We start from the raw sequence: 25572 nt of genomic DNA on the forward strand, positions 1-25572 counted from the left end.
GAAGTAAAGGATTTTTATTTTTATTTTTTTAAGAATCCTACTTACCTAGGAGGATGCAGGATCGGTCCAATGCTGCATCTGTCCCCTGGTACCTCTGCACTGAGAACCGAGCTATCGAACACCGCCAATAACTCTGTTTTCAAACTCCCTGAACAGATAGGTACAGACTGTCAGTTACAGCTCTCTCCTCTGCCCCCTCCTCGCTCAATGGAGCACTGGGTTGTGGAGGGGGCAGGGGCGGCTGGCTCGCTCAGGCTCTCAGTGGCTCGTTGAGAGGCTGAGCTGGGTGTCGGTCCAAGCACCTGGAGGATCCAGACTTTATTGTCATGATGACGTGGTGCCTGGACTGACACCCATGATGTCAGCAGAGGGCAGACTTTAGTCCGCTCTCTAATGAAAACGGGTCGCAGGAGTGCAAAACTGATTGCACTCCTGTGATCCACAGGCAAAGTCCAGCCAAACTAGCTTTGGCTGGACTTCTCCTTTTTAAGAGGTGTACTCCTACTTAAAGCTAGAACCATCACACTTGCTGGACCTAGGGTCTCCAGCATGGAATCTCTTCCCAAAACTAAGAAATTTCTAAGTTCACCCACTTGTACACAGTGTGTTATATGAGGACTTAAAGAGACCAGACAAATTGTGTACACCTTCCACAGCAGTTCCCAGTGGAGGGGATCTACCACAAAAAGTAGATGCTAGTGGTGGTTCCAGGTTATTTACTACCTCAACAAATCCCTTACCCTTGTGAGGATGTCCAAGTCTTTAAAGACTCTGGACAAAACGTTTGTCACGCCTTAAAGATTGTTAATCACTCAAGCGCCACCATTCAACTGTTAAGGTTTATGGCCACTAGCCAGTCTGGGACCTGGGGTGTGACCCTAGATCAATCCTGATGGACCCCTCAGTACTCTGCTTGACAGACTTCCTGCACCAAAATTCTCATCTGGCACTGATTTCAGTACAGATGTGCAAGATCCTCTGGCTGCAGAACTGGCCTGCAGAGTTGAGAGATGATGCTGTTTGATGGAGAATGACTCTTGCCCAGTAAGAATAAGCTCCGGTGTCCAGAGCAATGGTGCTGCTTCCGGGTTCAGGAAGCAGTCCTTTTGTCCTTCCCATCCTGTTTCCAAAGCCAAGTCCTCCATTCGGATTTGTAGCAACTCCTGGGCGTCGAAGCTAGCCAAGTCCTCCTCGCAATGAAGAGATGCCCCCATATGTAAGTGAGGGGGCCATCTGCTGACGTTTAGGGTCACCTGACTTGTGGGTCCTTTTGACTGCTTTGCAACAGCTTTACACTTTGGGAGCGATTTTACCACTTCCCTCCAAGGAACAACTTAACTACTATTACTGAAACTTGTTCATGTGTCCAAAGATCAATGCAAGCATGTGTTTCATGCCAAACTTGAAGGTTCTCCGCACCTCCTTGCAGGTCCAGAAGTTCCAGATGGAATCGGCCCAGTTTGTAATTGTATCAGTGGGAAATTTCTAACATGCATAGACGTCAAGGATGTGTATCTGCAGATGAAAAATGTTCCCCCACATCAGCTGTTCTTGGCACTTGTAGTGGGTGAGGAACAATTGCAATTTGTGGCCCTTAACTTTTCCCTGTCCATGGCCCCCTATGTATTTGCCGGGATGCTTGCCCCAAGCCTTGTGCTATTGCGTTCTCAGGAAATCAACATATTTGGTTGTGGATGTGGACAAATGTGTTAAACCCCTACTGTCAGGTCCATATGAAATACGTTACGTATAAAGGTGTGTATCTTTCTTTTTTTTTTTTGAGTAACCTGGTGTAGGTGGAATTTAATTTGGCTGACAATAGCTTTCACTTTGTTCACGCTGTAAAGATATCTGGAGGCGGTTCGCCAATCACAGACTGTCATGCCCCTCTGGCCTGTGTCTTTGGTGGGACTAACAGGGATTTGAAGCTTCCATCAATTAAAATCTTCTATCCCACCCGCATATTGTTTAGCAATACAAGGACGTAGAGGAGGAAGTGAGGGGACTGTCATTTACCATTGTGTATATGCCCACACTTGACTCTATAGTCACAGATAGCGAAAAGGAGGAAATTACCTGCAGCATGCTCAGTTGATGTGGCAACAGCTGGTCTGCACAATCTCAGGCTGCAGCAGGGACACAAACTAGGAGGTGCAGTGAACAGCAGGATGAACCAGGTTTTTTGCAATCTACAGAAAACAAATGATTTTGTAGCAAAGTGAGTATGAACACAATGTAATTTGGCGTATATGGACATTTGGGTTTAATGACACTTTAAGGCCCACTTGACTCGTTTGTTCAGTGCTAAATTGCTTTAACTGCTCTTTTGAGTTGGTGAATATTATTCCCTTGTTTGGGTCTGTTGGCACTTTTTGCTGTGTTCACCGCTCAGTTGTATTGCTTGGGGATGTCCCTTTGTCAAGACTTAAGAGCCTGTGTCCTGCACTGTACAATGCTGTACTAAGAAATTAGGCTTTTTGCCTTGCCTCTACAATCCTTTTTTCTTGGAGTACAGGACATAGGCCACCCTCTCCTCTGTTCTGGCATTTTCCTTTGCTTGTCAAAAAAGAGGATTGCTGTGAGCAGGAGGGGTTTTATGAGTTTGCCTAACAACTTTTTTTTTTTTTAACAAAGAATTTTTATTTATGTTTCAAACAAAAAAAAAACAGAAAACAGACATGCGTCAGCAGGGTACATACATATTTTGAGTAGACAGATAATCAAATGTATCACATAGAAGCACAGATAGTTCTTAGCAATATATAGAGTCACTAATCATTGCAACATAAAATATAAAACCTCCCCGAGACCTCCCCCCACCACACAAAAAACCACATAAATTACAAAAAAAGGGGAAACCCCCCTCCCTCCCCCCACCCTCCATTCCCCCTAGCCTAAACAATAGTCAAATGCTTCGCCTCAACCCAGGCCGCCCAAATCTTCCCAAATTTCCCAGGGCAGTTCCTGCCCAGATATGTAAGTTTATAAAGCGGCAAAGCCGCGTTCACCAGGGACTGCCACAGTTGTTTAGTAGGAGGGAGAGGTTGATTCCATTGCAGTAGTATGGCTTTCCTCGCATAGAGTGTAGTGTAAAAAATAAACAGTTTCTTCCCCCAGGAGATATCCAGAAAATCACAGATACCCAGCAGGAGAGGTATCGGGCTAAGTGGAATCGTAAGCTCCCCCACTGCATTAATATCGGCCAGGACCCCTCTCCAAAATCCCCCTACCCCAGGGCAGGACCAGACCATGTGGAAAAAGTCAGCATCATCTTCTTTGCATCTGGGGCAGGTAGCCAATCGGTCAGGGTAAATCCTTGCCAGGCGTGCCGGTGAAAAATATACCCGGTGGAGGAACTTCAATTGTATAAACCTGTCCCTTGCAGAAATCGCAAGGGTCAGGTATTGCTGTAAACCCTCCTCCCAGTCCTCCTCAGTAAGTTCCGGAATGTCGCCTTGCCAGAGCTCAAACAAATGGGAGATCCTAGTCTCCTCCGATACGGTCAACGCGGCATACACCATGGACAGTGTGCGCGTCCCTCCCCCCTCAGGACCAAGCGCCTCCTCCACCGCCGACACCCCAAGAGTCGCTCTAGATGGGAATTGAGATCGGAAGGCGTGTCGCAACTGCAGGAATCTGAAAAACATATGGTTCGGGAGGTCCCTGGCCTGTTTAATAGCATCGAAGGAAAGTAGCTGCCCCTGGGACACTATGTCCCCCAGTGTTATAACTCCATGCCTGGCCCAAACAATCGGATCCGGGATGGATTGAAAGTGGGGCAAGCGGGGGTTCCCCCAAAGGGGAGTCCCCGGGGCCCACACCCCTGCGCCCACCAACCTTTTGTTCACCAAATCCCATATTTTAAGCGTCGTACGCATCGGGAGGGTTATCCCAGGGTTAGATCGTGGTCCCCTATAGATCAGGTTCCTGAGTTCCGCATGAGAGCCCAACAACGCCGCCTCCAACGAGGACGCAGGGTTGACCGGGCCCTCGGAGAGCCACCACCTGACAGTCACTAGGACTGCCGCCCAGTAGTATTTCAGAAAACAGGGCAGTGCCAGACCGCCCCTCACAAGGGGCCGTTGGAGGGTTGTTTTAGCTATTCTAGGGGGCCTACCATTCCAGACGAAGGACGAAACAATGCCATCTAATTTCTTAAAAAATCTAAGCGGGATGTGGACTGGGGTCTGACGAAAGAGATAGGTAAACCGAGGAAGGACCGACATTTTAATTAAATTGACCCGTCCCACTGGCGAAAGCGGCAAGGACCTCCACCCAGTACACCTCTGGGTCAACTGGGTAACCACCGGACTCAGGTTAAGGGTAATAAATTGTTTCAAGTCTCTGTGTATTTCCACCCCTAGATATTTAAATTGAGAAACCCTCTGCAGTTGCCCATCTACTCGGGGACCACCCTCACCATCATGTAGTGGGAATAGAATTGATTTCGCCCAATTTATACGTATACCCGAGAACTGTCCGAACCGGTCTATATGCGACAGTGCTGCCTGTAGGGAGGCTCCGTCGTCCTTGAGATACAACAAGGTATCATCAGCGTATAACGAAACTTTTTCCTGCAAAGGGCCCCGGACAATACCCCGAACCTCAGGAGAGGAGCGGAGAATAGCCGCCATAGGTTCAATTGCCAGTGCAAAAAGCCCCGGGGACAGTGGGCACCCCTGCCTGGTTCCCCTATGGAGGGGAAAGAGCGGGGAGAGGACCGCACCCGTACGCACTCTGGCCGTGGGAGCTCTGTACACCTCCCTGACCCACGAGATAAAGGCTGGACCGAATCCAAATCTACGGAGGACTGCCCACAAATAGTCCCACTCCACTGAATCAAAGGCCTTCTCCGCGTCTAGAGAGACCACAACCTCCTCCCCACCTTCTGCATCCCCCGAGGCCAAAACAGTAAAGAGCCTGCGAATATTAATATCTGTCCCCTTCCCTGGCATAAAGCCAGACTGATCCTCATGGATCAAGGTAAGTATAACCTCGTTCAGTCGCCTGGCAAGGATTTTGGTCAGCACTTTCGCGTCCGAGTTGAGTAGGGAAATGGGTCGGTATGACGAGCACAACTGGGGGTCTTTCCCAGGTTTAGGGATCACCACTATGATGGCTTGTGCCATAGATGGAGGAAGTTCCCCCACCCGAAGGGACGCGGTGAGCATATCATGCATTCTAACTGACATCTCCTCTAGGTAATACTTGTAAAATTCCGGGGGTATCCCATCCTCCCCAGGGGTCTTCCCCGGCTGCATGGACCCCAGCGCCACCCGGACTTCCGCCAGAGTAATCGGGGAGTCCAGACCGTCCCTGGCCTCAGAAGTAAGGGCAGGGAGTGTCACCCCCTCTAAAAAAGCACTTAACTCCTGCGCTGAGTACTGCACCCTAGATGAATAAAGGGCGGAGTAGAACTCTGCAAAGCAAGCGTTGATGGCAAGGGGATCCGTCACCATTGTCCCAGCACTATTCTGTATTCGAGGGATAGTGGAGATTGGGGCCTGCTCCCTCGAGATCCAGGCCAACAATCTCCCCGTCTTTTCGCCCTGTTCAAAAATCCTCTGCGTCTGAGCCAGTTGACGTTTGCTTGTTTTAGCCACCCTAAGGAGCACCACCTCTCTATACGCTACTTTCATATCCTGAGCCGTGAGCGGGTTACCCGTGAGGGTGAACCGGGTCTCCAGTTCCTGGGCCCTGGCCTCTGCCTCCTCTACCGTGATCTTATCATTCCTGCGCTCCCGACCAATGGAGGAGAGGTAGCACCCCCTCATATAGGCCTTGAAGGCATCCCAGACCATCCCCCCAGAAGCCGTGCCAGCATTTGAGGCCCAAAATCCCCGGATTTCACCGCCCATCTCAAAGGCAATGGTGGGATGCTCAATCCAGTACCTAGACAAGCGCCATAGTCTATCCCTCTGAGGGGTAGAAGTTTGCAATGTACACAGCAGTGGGGAGTGGTCAGAGATGCCCCGAGGAAGTAACTCTATTCCAAGGACCCTGGGAAGCATGGGGGCGCCAGCATAGACTAGGTCAATACGGGAGAGTGTGTTGTGGGAGGAGGAGTGGCACGTAAACTGGCGATCTGATGGGTGTTTCCACCTCCAGACATCCTCCAGCCCAAACACCTGTGCCCAGCGAGAAACTGGAGAGTCTGTGGCCCGGTCAGGCGTCAACCTATCCAGGGAAGGATTAGGAGGAATATTAAAGTCCCCTGCTATAACCACATTGTCAGTCTGGAATTGGGCTATCAGGGCAGTCAGTTTATGTAGTAGAGACAGATCCGCAGGAGGAGGCATATAAAGACCCACCAGCACCATTTCTACCATGTCAATTGTGGCATGGACCAGTACGTATCTCCCGTCCTTATCTGTGACTATATCAAGAGGCTCAAAATTAAGGGACCTATGGATAAGGACGCTAACCCCCCGGGCATAGCCAGAGTATGTGGCATGATAGTGGTATCCCACCCAGGGCCTCTTCAATCCCATAATCCTTCCCCCCACTAGGTGCGTCTCCTGAAGAATACAGATATGCGGAGCATATTTTTTCATGTAGTCAAAAACAAGAGAGCGTTTAATCTTCTGGTTAAGCCCCCTAACATTCCAGGAGAGGATCTTCAACGGAGCCATAATCTGGAAGGGCAGGGGGGACCAACGGATACGACCACCCGGCCAGAGTCGGGGCACAAATATCTCATCTTAAGTAATGCAATGATATACCTTATACATTCATTATAGTAGCGCTGTCTATACCAGAAAACATGAAAGCATGTAACAAAAAAACAACAAAAAAAACAGAAGAAAAACCAGAACTCCCCTCCCTTCCCACCCCACACCCCAGAAAAACAGCCCCAGGGTGTTTGAGAACCCAAACCAAACCTAATCAAACCCATTTAAAGGAGAAATCTCCCGTGGGGGCGGTGCGTATCAACCAGCACACCTAGGACAGAGTCTCCTGCGCAGAGTAGACAAACTCCAGCGCAGCCGCTTCCTGGAGGCAAAGGAAAAGAAAAAACAAGACAAAAGGGAACAAATCGTAGTGTATGTGGTGCCTCAGATTGAAGTGCAAAATTCTCTTGGAATGTTCCAAGGGCCCATTCTTAGTAGCAACTCATCCAACAGGACGACAACATCGGAGTAGCGGGGTCCAGCATCAGCAGTACAGAGTATTCACATCCAGAAGTAATCTTGCAGACCCCCCCGGGTATAAACTAGGGAGGGGGTAGGGCCCTAAGGCCCTTTAGACAGAAATATGAAGACATGAACCTGTAGACCCCCCCCTAAGGAGCATCAGAATATCAGGTCGGCTCCTCGCCCCCTGCCCAAAACCAGTATTGAAAAGGAGAGGGGCACTCCGACCAGCCCTCCAAGTTCCAAAATGGAGGGACAGAGCTAGGGGGGGGGGGGGGAAATCCGATCCGCGTGACACTGGGCAAAGCTTGTGATGCTTGTGGACCCCAGTCAGGTAATCACCATCAAAAAATTATCTCTGCTGGGGAAGGGAATCAATCCATCTGGAGGCCTCACTCGGGGCGGTAAAGAAACGAACGGATTCTCCGTCAATCACTCTGAGTTTCGCGGGGAACATCATGTTGTACTTGAGACCTTTGGTGCGCAGCTGGGCCTTGACTTGGTCGAATGTCCTGCGTTGCCTCTGCGTCTCCACAGAATAATCAGGAAAAAGCATTAATTTAGCATTTTCAAAGCGCAGGTCCCCCACCTTCCTCGCCTCCCGAAGAACCAGGTCTCTGTCTCTAAAGTTCAAAAGGCGGAAAATAAACGTGCGTGGCGGGGCGCCCGGTGGGCCACGAACCGACGGCATTCTGTGCGCTCGTTCCACGACAAAATGGGGGGAGAACTCAGCGAGCGGAAGAAGTGTACGTAGCAAACGTTCGGTAAAGGCTTCGGTGTCACGGCCCTCCGACCCCTCCGGGAGGCCCACCAACCTCAGGTTGTTCCTCCTATTCCTGTTCTCGTGGTCCTCGGCCCTGGATTCCAGCGCCTTCACCCGCACCTGCAGGGTACGGAGGGAGGCATCATGGTCGCGGGTAACATCTTCCACGTCTCCAACCCTCCGCTCCACCTCGGCAAGCCGCTCCCGGTGTTTATCCATATCTCGCCGGATAAGCCCCATGTCGAGCTGTATCTGCTCTATCTTAGTGGTTAGGGTAGTCTGGCAACCAGTGATCGCTTGCATAAGTGCTTGAAATTGATCATCACCCATCGGTGGCGTGTCAGCGTGGTCCGTTTGAGACGCCATGTTGGTGTAGGCCTGCCCGCGTGCCGCGCGGGTCTGTAGTGGAGTTCCCGGCGGGGTTCCCGGGACCGTATGCTTCTTCCTATGGGAACCGGAGCTACCCCTGCGCATCCCCGAGCCTCACCACCGCTTCACCGGCCCACGGGGAGAGATATATGTCCCTAAATGCCGGATAAATAGCCTGCCAGGTGCGGAGCTCTCTGCAAACACGTCCTAGCTGGTTGCCATCTTGGCCACGCCCCTGCCTAACAACTTTGTGACTTAAAGGAGCCTATGTCCTGTCCTGGACTGTACTTCGAGAAAAGGATTCTACAGGTAGGACCTCTTGGCACACGGGCAGAAGAAATGTTGCATTTAAAGGCATCTTTTGTGTGTTTTTTTTTTTTTTTTTTTTTCCCCATCTCTGAAAGCAACTCTAGGTTATCTAAAGTGCATATGCACATTGTGTCATTTACAGATGTGCTTTTAGACCTGCATTCAGAGGCGTAACAAAAATGCCCCAAACCTGCATTCAGTTCAGAGAAGTTTTTTTTCCCATAAATTTTAAGTGCGCATACTTATTCCAGTGGATAGAATAAATCAATATTCTAGCCTGAAGATTGCGTTTACGCTCATACGCTTCTAAACACCATAAATGCCATATGCATGTACATACGTGACCTTATAGACAATTTTTCTGACCACACATCTGGAGAAAAAATGAATATGCCTGTGTATGTGTAGCCTTAGTCAAATCCTTATTTTACACAATGAGCTTCTGTATTGATTACCCGATAATGTCATGTTTAATGATTACCCCTTATAACTTTGTTGTTTGCATTGCAGGTAAAGAAGTTCTGCTTTTAATGCAGGCTTTGCATACTCTTAGAACTCCAGAGGAAAAACTGGCAGCCCTTTGCAAGAAATATGCTGATCTTGTGCGTATTACATATTAATTGCTTTATCTGTATTTTTGATAATGTGTATATTGTGTCATGAATGATGACTTTACAAGCTTTTAATCTTGTACTGCTTCGTTCAGCTGGAAGAGAGCCGGAACTTCCAGAAACAGATGAAGATTTTGCAGAAAAAGCAGTCTCAGGTGATAAAAGAAAAGGTGCATCTACAGAGTGAGCACAGCAAGGCCATTCTTGCAAGAAGCAAACTGGAATCGCTCTGCAGAGAGCTTCAAAGACACAACAAAACATTAAAGGTTAGCAACATCTTGAGTAATATTTTATCATGTTGCAATGCTAGCTCCATCGGAAGAAAATATTATCAGCACTCCCCTAAAGTGCAACCTTTGTATCAGCTTTGTTACGTTCTGGGATTTTCCTCTTAGTAAACAAAAAAATAAAAATACATTTTTTGTCAAAAGCTGTCGAGCTTAAATAGGTACATTTCATGAAAAACACCCAAAAGTTAGGCTATGTAACTGAATACCTGATTTCAACACACAGGTCAGCCAACTTCAGATAACGTGTATTATAAGTTCAAACTTGAATATTTAATGTTATGTTTTCTTCTGAATATAACAAATTTACCTTTTATTTTACTCTCATCGACTTGTATTCTGTAAATTCCACATTGAGCTGTTTCCATAATGTGAGAAGTGTTCATCATTTCCTTGAGATATGAGCAATGGTGGATTTAGCTCCTACCTACCTGATATTGCCATCTTAGTTCCAGCAGCAGCAGGCAGGAGCATGGGACCAGTGGAGCCTCTCCTTTTTAAATCTCTGAGAGGGTAAAATTGTTCCACAGACTCTCAGGGTTTTCTCCCTGAATACCGAGTAAAGAATTTCCTCTTTCCACTAACCAGCAAGTGATTTGAGTGATTACCAAGGTAGAGGGGCACTACAATTTTTTATATTTCTGCTCCTATTTGGCCACTATTAGTCTTAATTTTATGATAAAAATTGCTTTTAGATAGAACATTACAATTTGACAATGAATTAAAGGGTTCCAAATGTTGAAAAAGGTTTGTCTAGATTGTGGGTGGTTGCAAGATGATGCAACTGATCAGGTCAGCCAAAGGGCTGAAAAACTGGGGAGAAACAAAATCGTCCAGGAGCTTTACACATTGCAAAGATTGTAACAGATGTATTGCTGCCATTTTGTAGAAATTGCCTTTTCACATCCTTTTTCAAGCTGGCTTAAAGTTGTTCTGAAGCCTAAATATTTTTTACCTTAATGCTTTCCTTGCATTAATGTCAAAAATGTTTAGGCACCAGCATCCCCCTTACCCTTCCTAATACTTATCTGAGCCCTCATTGAATCCAGCACTGTGCACATCTGCAGCTCTTCTCTCTCCTCACTTCTAAGTCCTACTGGCTTTCCTGGGGCACTGGGGAGCCATTGGCTTCCAGTGCTGTAAATCAAAGCCAGTGACATGGAGGAGAGGGCAGAGTGTCAATGGGCACGCACGAGTGCCCCCATGGGAAGCGCCACTGAATAGGGGAGGAGCCTGGAGCGCCTGCGGGGGGACCAAAGAGGAGGTTTGTGGCTGCTCTGTGAAATTTCATTACACAGAGCAGTTTGGTATAGACATGATTATTTATTATTCTCTTTATAATCGCTTTAAATTTAAGCATTGTATTTGAAACTACCTTAACAAAAATGTTCTGTTAGAGAGGTGTGCTCTAATTTCTCCAGTTCTCCATCTCCAGATCTCCAGCTTTATACAAACTACTGGGAGCCATATAGGTTCCTACTTTTCTTGAGAAATTGCCTAATACATTTTTTTACTCCCAATATATAGGAAGACAATATGCATCAGGCACGTGAATATGAGGAAGAGCGTAAAGAAGCCACTGCACATTTCCAGATGACGTTGAATGAAATCCAAGTACAAATGGAGCAGCATGATGTGTACAATGCTAAGCTCCGCCAGGAAAATGCAGAGCTTGGAGATAAGTTAAAGAAACTTATTGAACAGTATGCCCTGCGAGAAGAAGTGAGATATTTGTATATACATTTAGTCCTGCATCAGTGATAGTGATTGTATTTTTAATTATTTAAGCTTACCCTATAAAATTATCAAAACGTCTAGTTTCTGGAGAAAGGGTGTTCAACTCGAGAATCCAAAAGGTTTCTCTGGAGCATAATCTCTTTAAACCTGTCCCCACCCGAGAATGAACGGGTGACTCAGTGGCCAGGAGAAGAAGTCTACTCGGTCATTATCGTGGTACTGGGCAAAACGCCAGGATATGGGGGGGGCGGCGCTCTCAGTACGCCTCCTGTATTCTCCAAAACAGGCCCCAAGAATTATTATTGTTCTATTCATGTATTGTAGGTCAAAAGAGCAACCAGATGCGGGTTGAAGAGCATGTCGAAAATTCATAGTTGAGGCAGTAGATTTTATTCTCATTCATAATTTCAATTTCTTCTAGGACTTCATACAGAAGGTTGTGACAGCTGTGTGGTCAAGTTTTCCCCCCAGTTATGCCAATATTTACATGGGCCAGCAACCCCTTTGCGAAACGCATTTGGGGAGATTTACTAAAACTAGTGCATACTGAATCTGATGCATCAGTGCTTAAAAACGAATCCGCTTCTAGGTTTTATTATCAAAGCTTAATTTAGAACAAGCTGAAGTTAGAAGCTGGTTACTATGCAGAGCTGCACCACATTCTGTGGGCACCAGTTGTAGTAAATATTTCCCCCACTGTCTTCTATGACAGATACATAGATGCTGCGATCATCATCATCTTAAGTCCTGACCTTCGTGCATGTGAATCACTTCCATGGGTATTCTGGGAGGATATGTTCATGTATACATTTTAAGCCCACAGCAGGCAACTCTTATTTACATAAAGAGTTGTTGTGATCCTCTGTGTAAATGGAACATTCTGTATAGTCAGTTTTGCATGTTGTTCAGGAGTTGTACCAGGCAGAAGGATTAATGTCATCAGAGGTATCACTGAGTCAGTCTCTCGTTCCCTGCCAGATGGGAAAAGGTTCAAGAGGTTATACTCAAGTGAAACCTTTTGGATTTTCAAGTTGAGCACCCTTTCTCTAGGGTGGTCTCAATGAGAAACTGGATGTTTTGACCATTTTATTGGGTAAGCTTATGCTTTCGGTTGTGGTTTATGATCCTACTATTTACCATCTTCTTCTTTTGTGTGTTTTGCATGAATTTTTACTTTCCCTCAATAGAATAATTTAGAAATGCACAGATATATCGGCTGCCAAAAATTATCAGCCTACAAATAGGGTTATCGGCATTTTGCCGATAGAAAAAAAATAAAAGGCGCCGATAATGGTTTGCTGCTTCCCATTGAATTCAATGAATAACTGCGTCCCGTCTACTCCAGTGCAAAACTGCGTCCCATCGACTTTAATGAAAAAATTCCAGCCACATGGTTTGCGCTGGTTTTTTTTTTTCTCTTCCCTTTTTTTTTTTTGACTAGTTCTGAGCTATCCACATGATATTGTACCTATTTGGCACTTTCGTGTATACGTTTATATCTGTTATTCTGTTTCTCCACCTGGTTCATGTCATGGTATTTTAATCAATAATAATTTAGACCAGGTTTGAGCGATGTGTTCGGAGTGTCTTTGGAGACTCAGATTTTTTTTCTGTGTTTCGTCATCTGGACCAACGTCAACACCTTTTAACACCGTAAAATCTGGATTTTTTTGTTAGAAATTTCCTTAAACCCCCAAACATTTTATGTATTTCTGAAAGCAGAGGCCCTGTAGAATAAAATGGTAGCAGTTGCAGTTTTTTATGTTGCACAATATTTGCACAACTATTTATCAAACACATACTTTAGGAAAGTTTTACACTAAAATAAATTTTAGTACACACAAACACAATATAATACCAATTTATTTGGTAAAATAAAAAAGATTTTTGTAAGCTAAATAGATACCAACCATGTCAACATGTCATCTCAAAAGTGCATGCAGCCATAAAACGGTGTAAAACTATGGTACATAAAATGTTCGATAACAGGCAATTTTACCAGTACGTCAAGGTTAGTTTTAAATGTAATATTTACGGAATTTTTCTATGATTCCAACTACCAAATATTTGGTAACAATATAAAAACAGGAGATTGTTAAAATAGAATGGGGTTTTGTTTTGTTTTTTAGTCATACCCTGTTCCCCCTAAAATAAGACCTAGCGTGATTGTCGGTGTTGGCTGCAATATAAGCCCTACTCTGTTTCCTCAAAAATAAGCCCTACCCTGAAAAGAAGACCTACAAGGACTTTAACTAGGGCTTATTTGGGGGGTAGGGCTTTTATTGCAGCTATCACCGACAATCACACTAGGTCTTATTTTAGGGGAAACGGGGTACTTAGCTGGATGCAGCATCAGTCCCCCACCAGCTATAGCACTGAGAACTGAGAGGTCTAACACCACCGATCGCTCGGTTCTCACAGCTCTGTGAACAGAAAGCTGGAAACTGTCAGTCACCAGCTCTCAGCTCTGCTCCCCCCCCCAACTCACTGGAGCCTGGAGCGCTAGGCTGCAGAGAGGGTGGGAGTAGCTAGCTCAGGCTCCCAACGGCTCCCTGACAGACCCGGGTGCCGGTCCAGCCATGTAGACGGATCCTGACCACATGGTCACAATTCTTCCCGAAACTGGACCATCTCTGTGACATCAGTCGACAGTGGAATTTAGCATAAAAAAAAAAAGCATAACTCCATGGAAAAAAATGCATCATCTCATACAGTGTGGCTGTGCCCACGCGGCATGGGTTAACTGCTCGTCTTGTCTAGGGGAGCAAGGAAAAGCTGTACTTGCCCAGTCCTTAGATCCTCCGGAAAGTCGCACTCTCCCACATCCAGTGGTGGACTGTTACTGCTTTCCCCATGTCCAGAGCCAGTCTATGGGTGTTATGACATCAGAAACAGTTCATTCTCAAGACCGTGAGCTTGCCGGGGGACCAGTCTTGTGGACTAGGTAAGTACATCTCCGCTCCAAAATCCCCTAAACAAAAACAAGCAGTTAACCTGCGCTGTGTGGGCACAGCCCCCCACTGCATGGGAAAATGAAATTTCCTTGAGTTCTTCTGTAAATTGTCAGTCCCCTCAAACCTAATGTCCATAAAGAACTGCAGGAGGCTTCTGGGGATCCCTTGCTGGTATTTACACATAACTAAACATTGATAGAGAGCCTTATAATACTTTACATTATTGTTGACCTATGTTACATTTTTGCCATTTATGCAGATCCTTATGTTTTTCCCCTGAATATAGTATCTCATTTTAACCAAGTGAAACTGCTTATTGTTTTAGCACATTGATAAAGTCTTCAAACATAAGGAGCTTCAACAGCAGCTAATTGATGCCAAACTACAGCAGACAGCTCAGCTTATGAAAGAAGCTGAGGAACGACACCAGCGGGAAAGAGATTTTGTAAGTACAGATTGTTGCTGGAGGAAGTTATAGCTAAGGCATTTTAGAAAACTCAACATTCATATTTATCCAGGCTTGTGCGTGACTTAACCAATAGCTATATATCTTAATGATCGTTTAAAATTATCCAACTGTGAAAAGATAGTATTTAGTAAATAAATGACAGGCAAGGTTAACAGGTTTCTATATGCCTAGTGTGTTGGATCAGACCAGATAACCTGAAATTAATTGCTGTGGTAGATGTAGCCATTAGGGGAAAGAAGAAAAATAGATGTGGCGCTATACCTTATAAAACTCCCTAGAAAATATAATATAAATAAAATTGTACAAATTTTCCAGCTTGCTGGCTAATATTTTAAAAAACAGCGAGAAACCTTAATGGACTATATAGTAAAATCAATAGTAAAATCAATAGACAATAATAAAGTGCTAGGGGTTAGTCCTTATTAATTAGTGAATGCAAAGTGAATATAAATTTTCCAGCCTACTGGTTAGTAAATGCAATAAAACTGTACGGTCCACTCAAATTAGGTAAAGGTGAATAAATAAATATTTAGATAAATAAAACTATCATGAATCAATCAATACTTAATAGTGAAAGCTACTAGAGTTGCTTGTGACTGTGATTATAGCACAACCAAATGAATGGACACAAGGGGAACAATCAAACCTATATAAACGTGAATACTGGTGGGGTGGTGGGTGTAAACACACTGTGTCAAATATCAAAACATGCCAAAAAATACCACAATAAAAAATTGAAAAATAGAAAATTAAAACTAGTGAGGAAATGAAAAATGATAAAAAATTAAAAATATTTTAGTCCAGAAAGTAAAAAGTAAAAAGTAAAAAATCTAAAAAGTCTTGCGGTGATAAGTCTAATATGAAAGTCCAATTGAATAAAGTTTAAAATTGATATTTAAACATGAAATGAATATTTGGTGGTGAAAAAAGTAAGTGAAGAAAGTGACATCGATATTCGTTCGCAGTGAACGTTTGCAGTGAACGTTTATGGATTTTACTCTCACCAGAGATATGACCCCGTCCGGGGTGGATCAGCCTCCACAGTATAAGCCACTGTGTCGCTTCTTGGGCTGTCTCTGCTATGCTGCTGGGGAGATCCTTCGTTCTTCCGTGGGGATGTTGTACCTCGTTTACATATGATAGAAAAGAGGACTGCCCATGGTGTAGTATGTTTGAAACTCAGTTTATTTGAAACAACCTTAAAAATACTCACATTTAGTACGAAAAAAACGTGTATTGTATTAAAAGCGTTCGGAACATCCACTCGGCTGACACGCCGTTTGTGCTGAAGGTGTACGTATCTGGCCACGCCCTACGCGTTTCGTCATTCAGACGTCAATACCAGATGTAGCCATTGCCTTCAGATAAACCTAATTCTGGATATAGTAAAGAATTCCAGGGCTTGGGAGCTTAGTGGAATTTCCAAAGTCTGAGAGGTAAAGTACAGATTGTTATTGCATTTATAGTGTTACAGCTGTACAGTCATGTTCACCTCTTCACATTTAACTATGTAGTGATCATGAGATTTCTGAGTTATAAATTAACTGTCATGGGCAGGGGAGATAGTTTGTACGTTTCCTCCTATTATGTGAAGGGAAGGAGCAGCCTCTTGCACCAGCTGTGGCACAGCAGGAAGGCTTTATTACAATTTGTGTCTTCTCATGAAAGAAACATTGGATGCTGTGAAATCTAGCCCCATGCAGTACTTTATTCATGAACACAATGTATCTGTCCTTACAGATGCCAGTTGCAATTAAAGTTCTGCTCAGGAGTAACAACACATTCTTTGCCTTTTTTATTTTACAATGCCCAATTATTACTAAAGATCTTGCTTCATATGCATCTGTGAACACGGATTAGTATTGCAGAAAATTTCCAGCTTGCCCTATAGACTCCTGGTGGGTCTGTAAGTGATCACAGGTAGCACTTTGGGTCAGCCAGGCAACTAGTGTTCTTAGAAACAGGTAAACATTGGGAACCACTTATTCCTCACTAAGGGTTTTCCTGTAAGAATCGAAATGTGTGGCGCTTTAGTGTTTTGTACTGGCCTATACATTTTCACAGATTTGCAGACTGTGATGGGCTGATGCATGCTGTAACTCAATATACCTGAGAAGATTTATAATGAATAGCATTGTGGTTCTGTGAAGCAGGTTGAATGAAGTGGCTTGTTTTCTTTTCTAGTTGCTGAATGAGGCTACAGAAACCAGGCAAAAATTTGAAGAGCTTAAACAACAAGAAACCCAATTGAAGCAGCAGGTTAGATGATAAATGTGCATGTTGGTGCTTTTTTTTTTTTTTTTTTTTTTTTTTTAGAAATAAGCTACTTGTGCAAATTTGTAATGCCTTTATTTGAGGATGCAATTTTCCCAGTTTTTTTATTTTTTTATATAGAGTAGTCACATCCCTGAATATTGCATCCCTAACCCTGTTACCTTTCTGTGCTGATGAAATTGTAAAAAAAAAAAAAAATGCTCCACCTCTGTGGTAAAAATAAATAAATCAAATAATGAAGTTTGTACTGCTGGTATCTACTATCAAGTGAAGGTGGGATCTACCTTTTAGAAGATTAATTGAAATAATGATTAAAAGTTGCATAATGATGAATGTTTTAACCCTTTCACACCTAGGAGAAAAACAAATCTTAATGCCTAAGCCCAATTTTGCAACTTTGACATGTTATTAGAACTGTAAATATCGTCACAACTACTATGTGCATCCAGGTGGATTATACCTTGTGGGGTTTTTTTTCATGACAAATTGGGCTTTCAGTTGGTGGTAAATAGCTATGGCTATCTCCGATAAACCCATTTCTTTGTATCTGTCTCATCCATTCACAGAGACAAGACACTGAGGCAGGCTTTACAGTGACTAATCACTGCAATCAGGTGACCTGGAATCAGATGTTCCGGGTCCCGATCGTTAGAACGGGGCCTGGGGCTCTCGGTGAGACCCCGGTCTCTGTGCTGGGAGCGAGCTGTTCGCTGCACTCCCAGCACAAAGGAAGATACGCATATATACGGCCCCATGCAAAAAAGCCTACTCTGGTGAGGCTGCATATTTGCGTACGGTTGGCGTGAAGGGGGTAAAACTAGTAACTAATAGCAGAAATTCATAGCACAAATGTGCATCATTTTACCTGTGAAAAGGGTGTGAGCATTGGTGTGATATCATGAGTGTTATAAAACCTACTATATGGGTTTAAGTGTTTACATGGCCTTAAAAGTACTGTCCTTGCATTTTGAGGTCTTCCCCTTTTGGATTTTATAGAGAACAACAACATTCAGAATTAACACTGAGGCCAGCTCCACAGAATTCAAATCAAGGCACTTTAGCAGTCTTTTAAAGTGGAACTGTAGAACTGCTGTCAGATTTAAATACCTAATGAATACGCTTAAACTGTGGGAAAAGAAACTTCCAATGATGTAAATTGCTGATCTATTTTTGGTCCTATGTCCACTGTTGTGGCAGCGGGGAGAGGGTTGGGCACAGTTTGTGGAAGTATTAAATACTAAGCTTTTAGATTTACCATCCTAACACTGTACATAACGCAGGTAAAATGGGTGGTTTTACTTTTTGTTTTCATAAGCCTTATTAAAGTAGACATGTCACAAACAATTGAGACAATCGTCAAAAAGGAGATGTTTACTCTTAAAAAAATATCATAATAACTATAACCTATAGCCTGTTTCTCCCAGGATAAAAACTTGTACAATAAAAATATACCGTATGTATCCTAATATGATACAAAAGCTGTATGTGTCCCAAAATAGGTACAGTATCTCAAAAAAGTGAGTACACCTCTTACATTTTTGTAAATATGTTATTATCTTTTCATGTGACAACACTGAAGAAATTACCCTTTGCTACAGTGGGGATCGAACGTTTGGGCACCCCAGGTAAAAATGTTTATTAATGTGCATAACGAAGCCAAGGAAAGATGGAAAAAACTCCAAATGGCATCAAATTACAGATTAGGCATTCTTATAATATGTCAAGAAAAGTTGGATTTTATTTCTATCATTTACACTTTCAAAATTACAGAAAACAAAAAAATGGCGCCTGCAGAATTTATAGCATGCACTGCCCCCTTTGCAAAGCTGAGACCTGCCAGTGCCACAGATTGTTCTCAATCATCGTCTGGGAAGACCAGGTGATGTCAATCTCAAAGGTTTTAAATGGCCAGAGTCATCTGACCTTGCCCCAACAATCAGCACCATGGGTTCTTGTAAGCAGTTGTCTAGAAAACTGAAAATAGTTGACGCTCATAAAGCTGGAGAAGGCTATAAGAAGATAGAAAAGCGTTTTCAGATGTCAATATCCTCTGTTCAGAATTTAATTAAGAAAGGGCAGTCATCAGGAACAGTGGAAGTTAAAGCAAGATCTGGAAGACCAAGAAAAATATCAGACAGAACAGCTCGCAGGATTGTGAGAAAAGCAATTCAAAACCTACGTTTGACTGCACGATCCCCCCAGAAAGATCTGGCAGACACTGGAGTTGTGGTACACTATTCCACTATAAAGAGATACTTGTACAAATATGGTCTTCATGGAAGAGTCATCAGAAGAAAACCTCTTGTACGTCCTCACCACAAAAATCAACATTTGAACTTTGCAAATGAACATGAAGACAAGCCTGAGGCATTTTGGAAACAAGTTCTGTGGACCGATAAGGTTAAAATATAACTTTTTGGCCGGAATGAGCAAAGGTACGTTTGGAGAAGAAAGGGCACAGAATTTAATGAAAAAAACCTCTGTCCAACTGTTAAGCATGGGGGTGGATCAATCATGTTTTGGGGTTGGATTGCAGCCAGTGGCACAGGGAACATTTCAAGAGTAGAAGGAAAAATGGATTCAATAAAATTTCAGCAAATTTTGGATGGTAACTTGATGCCATTTGTGAAAAACATGAAGTTAAAGAGAGGATGGCTTCTACAAATGGATAATGATCCTAAACGCACCTCAAAATCCACGGGGGATTACATCAAGAGGCGTAAACTGGAGGTTTTGCTATGGCCTTCACAATCTCCTGACCTCAACATTATTGAAAATCTATGGATAGGCCTTAAAAGAGCAGTGCGTGACAGCCCAGAAATCTCAAAGAACTGGAACACTTTTGTAAGTAAAAATGGGCAAAGATACCTCAAACAAGAATTGAAAGACTCTTGGCTGGCTACAAAAAGCGTTTACAAGCTGTGATACTTGCCAAAGGGGGCAGTACAAGATATTAACTCTGCAGGGTGCCCAAACTTTTGCAGATGCCATTTTTTTGTTTTCTGTAATTTTGAAAGTGTAAATGATGGAAATAAAATCTAAATTTTTTTGACATATAAGAATGTCTAATCTGTAATTTGATGCCATTTGGAGATTTTTCCATCTTACCTTGGCTTCATTATGCACATTAATACACTTTTTTACCTGGGGTGCCCAAAGTTTCGATCCCCACTGAAATGGATATTTTGATGATAGGCAACTCCTATCCTCATATTGATTAGTGGTTCCAAATTAATAACTACTGCAGTAGGGAACAGACACAAAAGATACGCCCAGCATCTTTCCAAATAACCGTTCTCCTTTATTATGACGCATTTGAAGGCTTTTATACACATGATTACGTCGGTATCACATTAATATTACAATTGTACGTTTATGGTAACAAGGGGCGTTACATAGGCAGGCTAATTCTAATCAGAACTTGAAAGAATGCAAAACATGTACTGAAAACATTGTTAGTGCTGTGTGCACAGTGAGGGCATCGTGCAATACATATAAAATAGAATACAATTATATACAGAACCTACAAATTTCCATTACACCACTGTACAATGTGAAGTAATGAGTGTACAGCTTGTACAACAGTGTAAATTTGCTGTTCCCTCAAAATAACACACAGCCATTAATGTCTAAACCGTTGGCAACAAAAGGGAGTACACCCCTAAATTGTCAATATTTTGTGTGGCCACCATTATTTTCCAGCACTGCCATAGCCCTCTTGGGCATGGAGTTCACCAGAGCTTCACAGGTTGCCACTGGAGTCCTCTTCCACTTATCCATGATGGCATAAAGGAGCTGTTGGATGTTGGAGACATTGCGCATCTCCACCTTTCATTTGCAGATGCCCCACAGATACTCTATAGGGTTTACGTCTGTAGACATGCTCGGTCAGTCCATCACCTTTACCCTCAGCTTCTTTAGCAAGGCAGTGGTCATCTTGGAGGTATGTTTGGGGTCGTTGCCATGTTGGAATACTGCCCTGCAGCCCAGTTTTCCAAAGGGAGGGGGATCGTGCTTTGCTTCAGTATGTCACAGTGCATGTTGGCATTCCTGGTTCTCTTAATGAACTGTAGCTCCCCATTGCTGGCAGCACTCATGCAGTCCCAGACCATGACACTGCCACCACCATTCTTGACTGTAGGCAAGACACACTTGTCTTTGTACTCCTTACTTGGTTGCCGCCACACACGATTGACACCATCTGAACCAAATACGTTTATCTTGGTCCCATCAGACCACAGGACATGGTTCCAGTAATCCATGTCCTTTGTTTGCTTGTCTTCAGCAAACTGTTTGCAGGATTTCTTGTGCACCATCTTTAGAAGAGGCTTCCTTCTGGGATGACAGCCATGCAGATCAATCCTATGTAGTGTGTGGCATATGATCTGAGCACTGACGCTGAGCATGTGCACTCAACTTCTTTGGTCGACCATGGCGAAGTCTGTTCTGAGTGGAACCTGTCCAGTTAAACTGCTGTATGGTCTTGACCACTGTGCTGCAGCTCAGTTTCAGGGTCTTTGCAATCTTTTTATAGCTTAGCTTAGGGCATCATTGTATAGAGAAACAATTTTTCTTTTTCAGATACTCAGAAAGTTCTTTGCCGCGAGATGCCACGTTGAACTTCCAGTGACCAGTATGCGAGAGTGAGAGCAATAACACCAGATTTAACACACCTGCTCCCTAGTCATACCTGAAACCTTGTAACACTAACAAGGCACATGACACAGAGGAGGGAAAATGGCTAATTTGTCCCAATTTGGACATTTTCACTTAGGGGTGTACTCACTTTTGTTCACATTAATGGCTGTGTGTTGAGTTCTTTTGAGGGGACAGCAATTTACACTGTTATATGAGCTGTACACTCACTACTTTACATTGTAGCAAAGTGTTTTTTCTTCAGTGTTGTCACATGAAAAAATATAATAAAATGTTTTTATAAAAATGTGTGGGGTGTACTTTTTCGAGATATTGTATGTGTTCTTGTAGATTGTGAAAGTAAAATGTTATTTAGGGGGAAATCTACAAACCAATCAGGGTTTATGAGGGCAATACTGTTGATCACTAGCTGTTTAAAACGGATACAAAAAAATGCATAATGTATAATAAACAAAGCGTTATGAGGTCCTACCAGCCATATGTAGCAAGAAAACTATTGTATTTAGAATTAATGATGAGAAATCAGTTTCTATAGGGTTTTGCTACATAAAGAGTTTACAATGCCAATGGTTAGGCCTCATAGAACATTTTAATACTAATATTTATTTTAATTTTTTGTTAAATGTGTTTAAATTCTACCATGCAGGAAGTGCCAGCTATGGTCAGCGGTGCCTTGCACTTTTTTACTTTTTTCTTTTTGTTTATTAAACTGTGACATTCCATTCCATTCAATTCTATGCAGATACACAAGTTGTCAAGTCCTTAAAGTGGTTGTTAAGCCACTTGCATGAATTTGTGTATAATCCTGTTTGTTTCCTAAGCCTGTGTGCCTCTGTCTGTGTTTTGTAAAAACAAATGCTGTCTATACCTGATTTAAGTGTGCTGTTCGGTGATGACATGACCGGCCGGCTCTCTCCTCTCCCAGACTAGTCTGACAGCTAGAGCGGGAGGGGCCAAAAATCCCCCGCTGACTTCACTCGGGAGGAGAGGAAGAGAGCGTCGGCTGTTCACGTGATCATCGAGCAGCACAAATCGGGTATATACAACGTTTTCTTTACAAAACACAGAGGCACACAGGCTACAGGAAACAAAGAGGATTATATGTGTTATTAACAGTTATTTCAGCAGCAGGAAGGGGGCACAGGATTTTTTTTTTTTTTTTTTTTTTTTTTATTAAACGTTTTAAAGCACATCTAATTCAACTATTTATTTTCTCAGACTATTTTACTATCTGCTCTTTCTTTTCAGCTTTCTCTGTACATGGATAAGTTTGAGGAATTTCAAACCACAATGGCAAAAAGCAATGAGCTTTTTACAACATTCCGTCAAGAAATGGAAAAGGTTAGTGCTTTTCATCACTGGTACCTGCTGTTATGATGTTTTCAGGAAACTAAATACAGCAATTTTTCTGGCCCCTCCCATGCACCATGATCTGCCTGCATTACATAGAGCGTGGCACAGGGACCCAGTGATGACATCCCTGGAATTCAACTAAGATATGTAACAAAAAATGTAAAAGTTTTCTTTAAAAATGTTATTGGCATGCTGATGAGGAGGTAAAGGAGAGGCATGAGGGGTGAGTTGGTCTGCAATGTTGTGTCTCACGAATACAAACTGGATTTTCAGAGCTTTCCCCTTCCTCCCTTCATGCTTTCAAATGTTTCTTTAAATCTGCAAATAAGATTTGTTTTTTTGCATGCTCTTTCTTGCCCGCTATTCCAGAGAGTGATCATTCTCGTTCTAGAGAAAAAAGGTTCCTTGGTTTCTACATGAACCTACTCATGGTTCCAAAGTTAAATGGAGATGTTTGCCCCGTTTTGGATCTCGGGTGACTCAAGTTTCTTGGCATACAGAAGTTCTGGATGGAGTTCATACAGCTCGTGGCGGCCCTTTTCCAGTGTGGAGATTCCTAGCGTCAGTGGACATCAAAGATTCCTTGCGTGTTCTTATCTTCCCCCACCAGCGCTATATGCAGTTTGTGGTGAATTACCATGTTCAATTAGTGGCTTTACAGTTTGGCCTGCCTACAGCCCCCAGAGTATTCACCAATGTCTTGGCTCAGGGTCTGGGCCTCCTGTGGACCCAAGGTTTTCTTATTATAGGGTATCTGGATGACTCGGAGACCAATTCTTTTCTCTCCTGAAGAGCAATAAGTCTCACATGGTGCACACTCTGAAGAAGTTTGGATGGGTTCTCAATTTCCAAGAATCTGCTTTTCCGCCCAGTCCAGAGTTTACAATATCCAGGCCAGGAAAATGCCTTTCTCTGAGAACTCAGGTGCACTTGCTCACTATGCTGTCATATGAGGGTCCTGGGAAAGAAGGTAGCCTCCTTTGATGCGTTACCTATTGCCTGGTTTCATTCCAGGCCTCTACAGCGGAATGTTGACTGCAGGCCACAATTGTCACTATGCTCCAAAATGCTACGGTCTCTGAGACTGGTGGATGTCGAGACAGCTGGATATAGAAAATTAATTTCTCCCCCTCACATGGAAGGTTATGCTAACACACCAGCTTGATGGGGGGGATCTGCACAGTCTTTCCATCCAGGATGCCATATTAAAGGTTGTTGCCCTCCAACATTCTAGATCTGAGGGCGATTTGAATTGTTCTTCTACATTGGTCAGAACGGTTGTAAGGGTCCCCATTGGACAACAGTGATGGCATACAGAAATCATCAAGGAGGAACTGGATCTAATCCAATCTTGAGCAGAACTTCATGTTCCCACTCTGTCCACCATTTATATTCCAGGAGTGGAAAACTGGCAGGCAGATTTCCTCAACCATCAATAATTGCCTTTGAGGGAGTGGGCTCTTCATCCAGTGGTGTGGCACCCCAGATGCAGACCTTCTGGCATCCAGATTCACTGGGGACATTGGACAGGTTTGTCTCCAGGACCTTGGATCCTCAGGCGTTTGCAGTGGTTGCCATGGTGACATTCCATGACCATTGCAGCTTCTATCTCGTCTACTGGATTCAGGTTAAGAAGATTGCTGTGATTCTGGTCCCATAGGCTTGGCCCAGACAAACATGGTATGACATTATAAGTAACATGTCGGTGGGCATTTTTCTAAATTGACACAACCTTCTGTTGCAAGGCCCAATCTTTCATCCTTCCTTAGTCACTGACTTTAACAGCATGGCTGTTGAAGCTATAGTCTTGAGAAACGAGTATCTGATTCCATCATTCCTATCCCGTTGAAGGCTAGGAATGCAACTTCAAGGAAGATTTACCATAGGACTCGGAAATCTTAATGTTGCCTTGTGGGAGTTTTCATCCTTGCAAGCTGTGGGCTGTATTTTGGCTTTCATCCAGTTGGGTATTGATCTGTGACTGCCCTTGAGTGCAACCAAGGGTCAGATTTTGTTTTTTTCTCAGAGGCCAATTGCTTTACATTCTTTGGTGCATGCCTTTTATACAAGGGTATCAAACATATTGTTACTCCAATCGGGAATCCATGTGGTACCCTCTGTTTTACAGAAATCTGTTTGAACCCATCCAAGGTTTTCCATTTAGTCCTTATGACACTAGGTATTTTTCTGGCTGCCATTATTTTTGCTCATAGGTTTTTCCAAATTTGCTGCCCTTTCCTGTAAGGAACCTTGATGCTTCACCATGACAAGGGGGTTATTGGGCCTCGGCCATCCTTTTTACCTAAGGTGGTTTCTGCATTCCATTCTAATCAGGGCATTGTGTTGCCTTCTTTTTGTCCTAAGCCTCAGACTCTACAGGACAAGGCTTTACACCCTCTGGATGTGGTATCAGGTTTTCGTGATTCATCTATCATTCCCTCTTTGTGCTTATTTCTCAAGCCTATGGTTTGAATGGAAAAGGTATAATTTTTTTTAAATGACTGCTTATTCTACCAGTAGTGTAGGTGATAAAGATTGAAGGGGACACTATACAAATGTGCATATGTGTGAAAATAAATGCTTATATGTAAAGCTACTCTGATATCTAAAATATATGCTTATATCTGCAATACCATGTTCATGAATCCCAAATGTAC

General features: G+C 43.4%; 1 protein-coding gene across 1 annotated transcript in view; it reads left to right on the forward strand.

Annotated features, from left to right (window-relative positions):
* The window catches only part of LOC143958917 (gamma-taxilin-like), a 90169-nt gene that overhangs the window by 53381 nt on the left and 11216 nt on the right, over positions 1 to 25572 (forward strand). Inside the window, exons 3-8 of the mRNA XM_077467904.1 lie at positions 9085 to 9176; positions 9281 to 9451; positions 11000 to 11194; positions 14489 to 14608; positions 16817 to 16891; positions 22811 to 22903. Of these exons, the coding sequence (XP_077324030.1) occupies positions 9085 to 9176; positions 9281 to 9451; positions 11000 to 11194; positions 14489 to 14608; positions 16817 to 16891; positions 22811 to 22903 (746 nt within the window). The remainder of the gene's footprint in view (positions 1 to 9084; positions 9177 to 9280; positions 9452 to 10999; positions 11195 to 14488; positions 14609 to 16816; positions 16892 to 22810; positions 22904 to 25572) is intronic.

This window comes from Lithobates pipiens, unplaced genomic scaffold (assembly GCF_037356315.1).
Source record: "Lithobates pipiens isolate NorthernLeopardFrog02 unplaced genomic scaffold, aLitPip1_a1.2 Scaffold_64, whole genome shotgun sequence".
NCBI classification, from domain to species: Eukaryota; Metazoa; Chordata; class Amphibia; order Anura; family Ranidae; genus Lithobates; species Lithobates pipiens.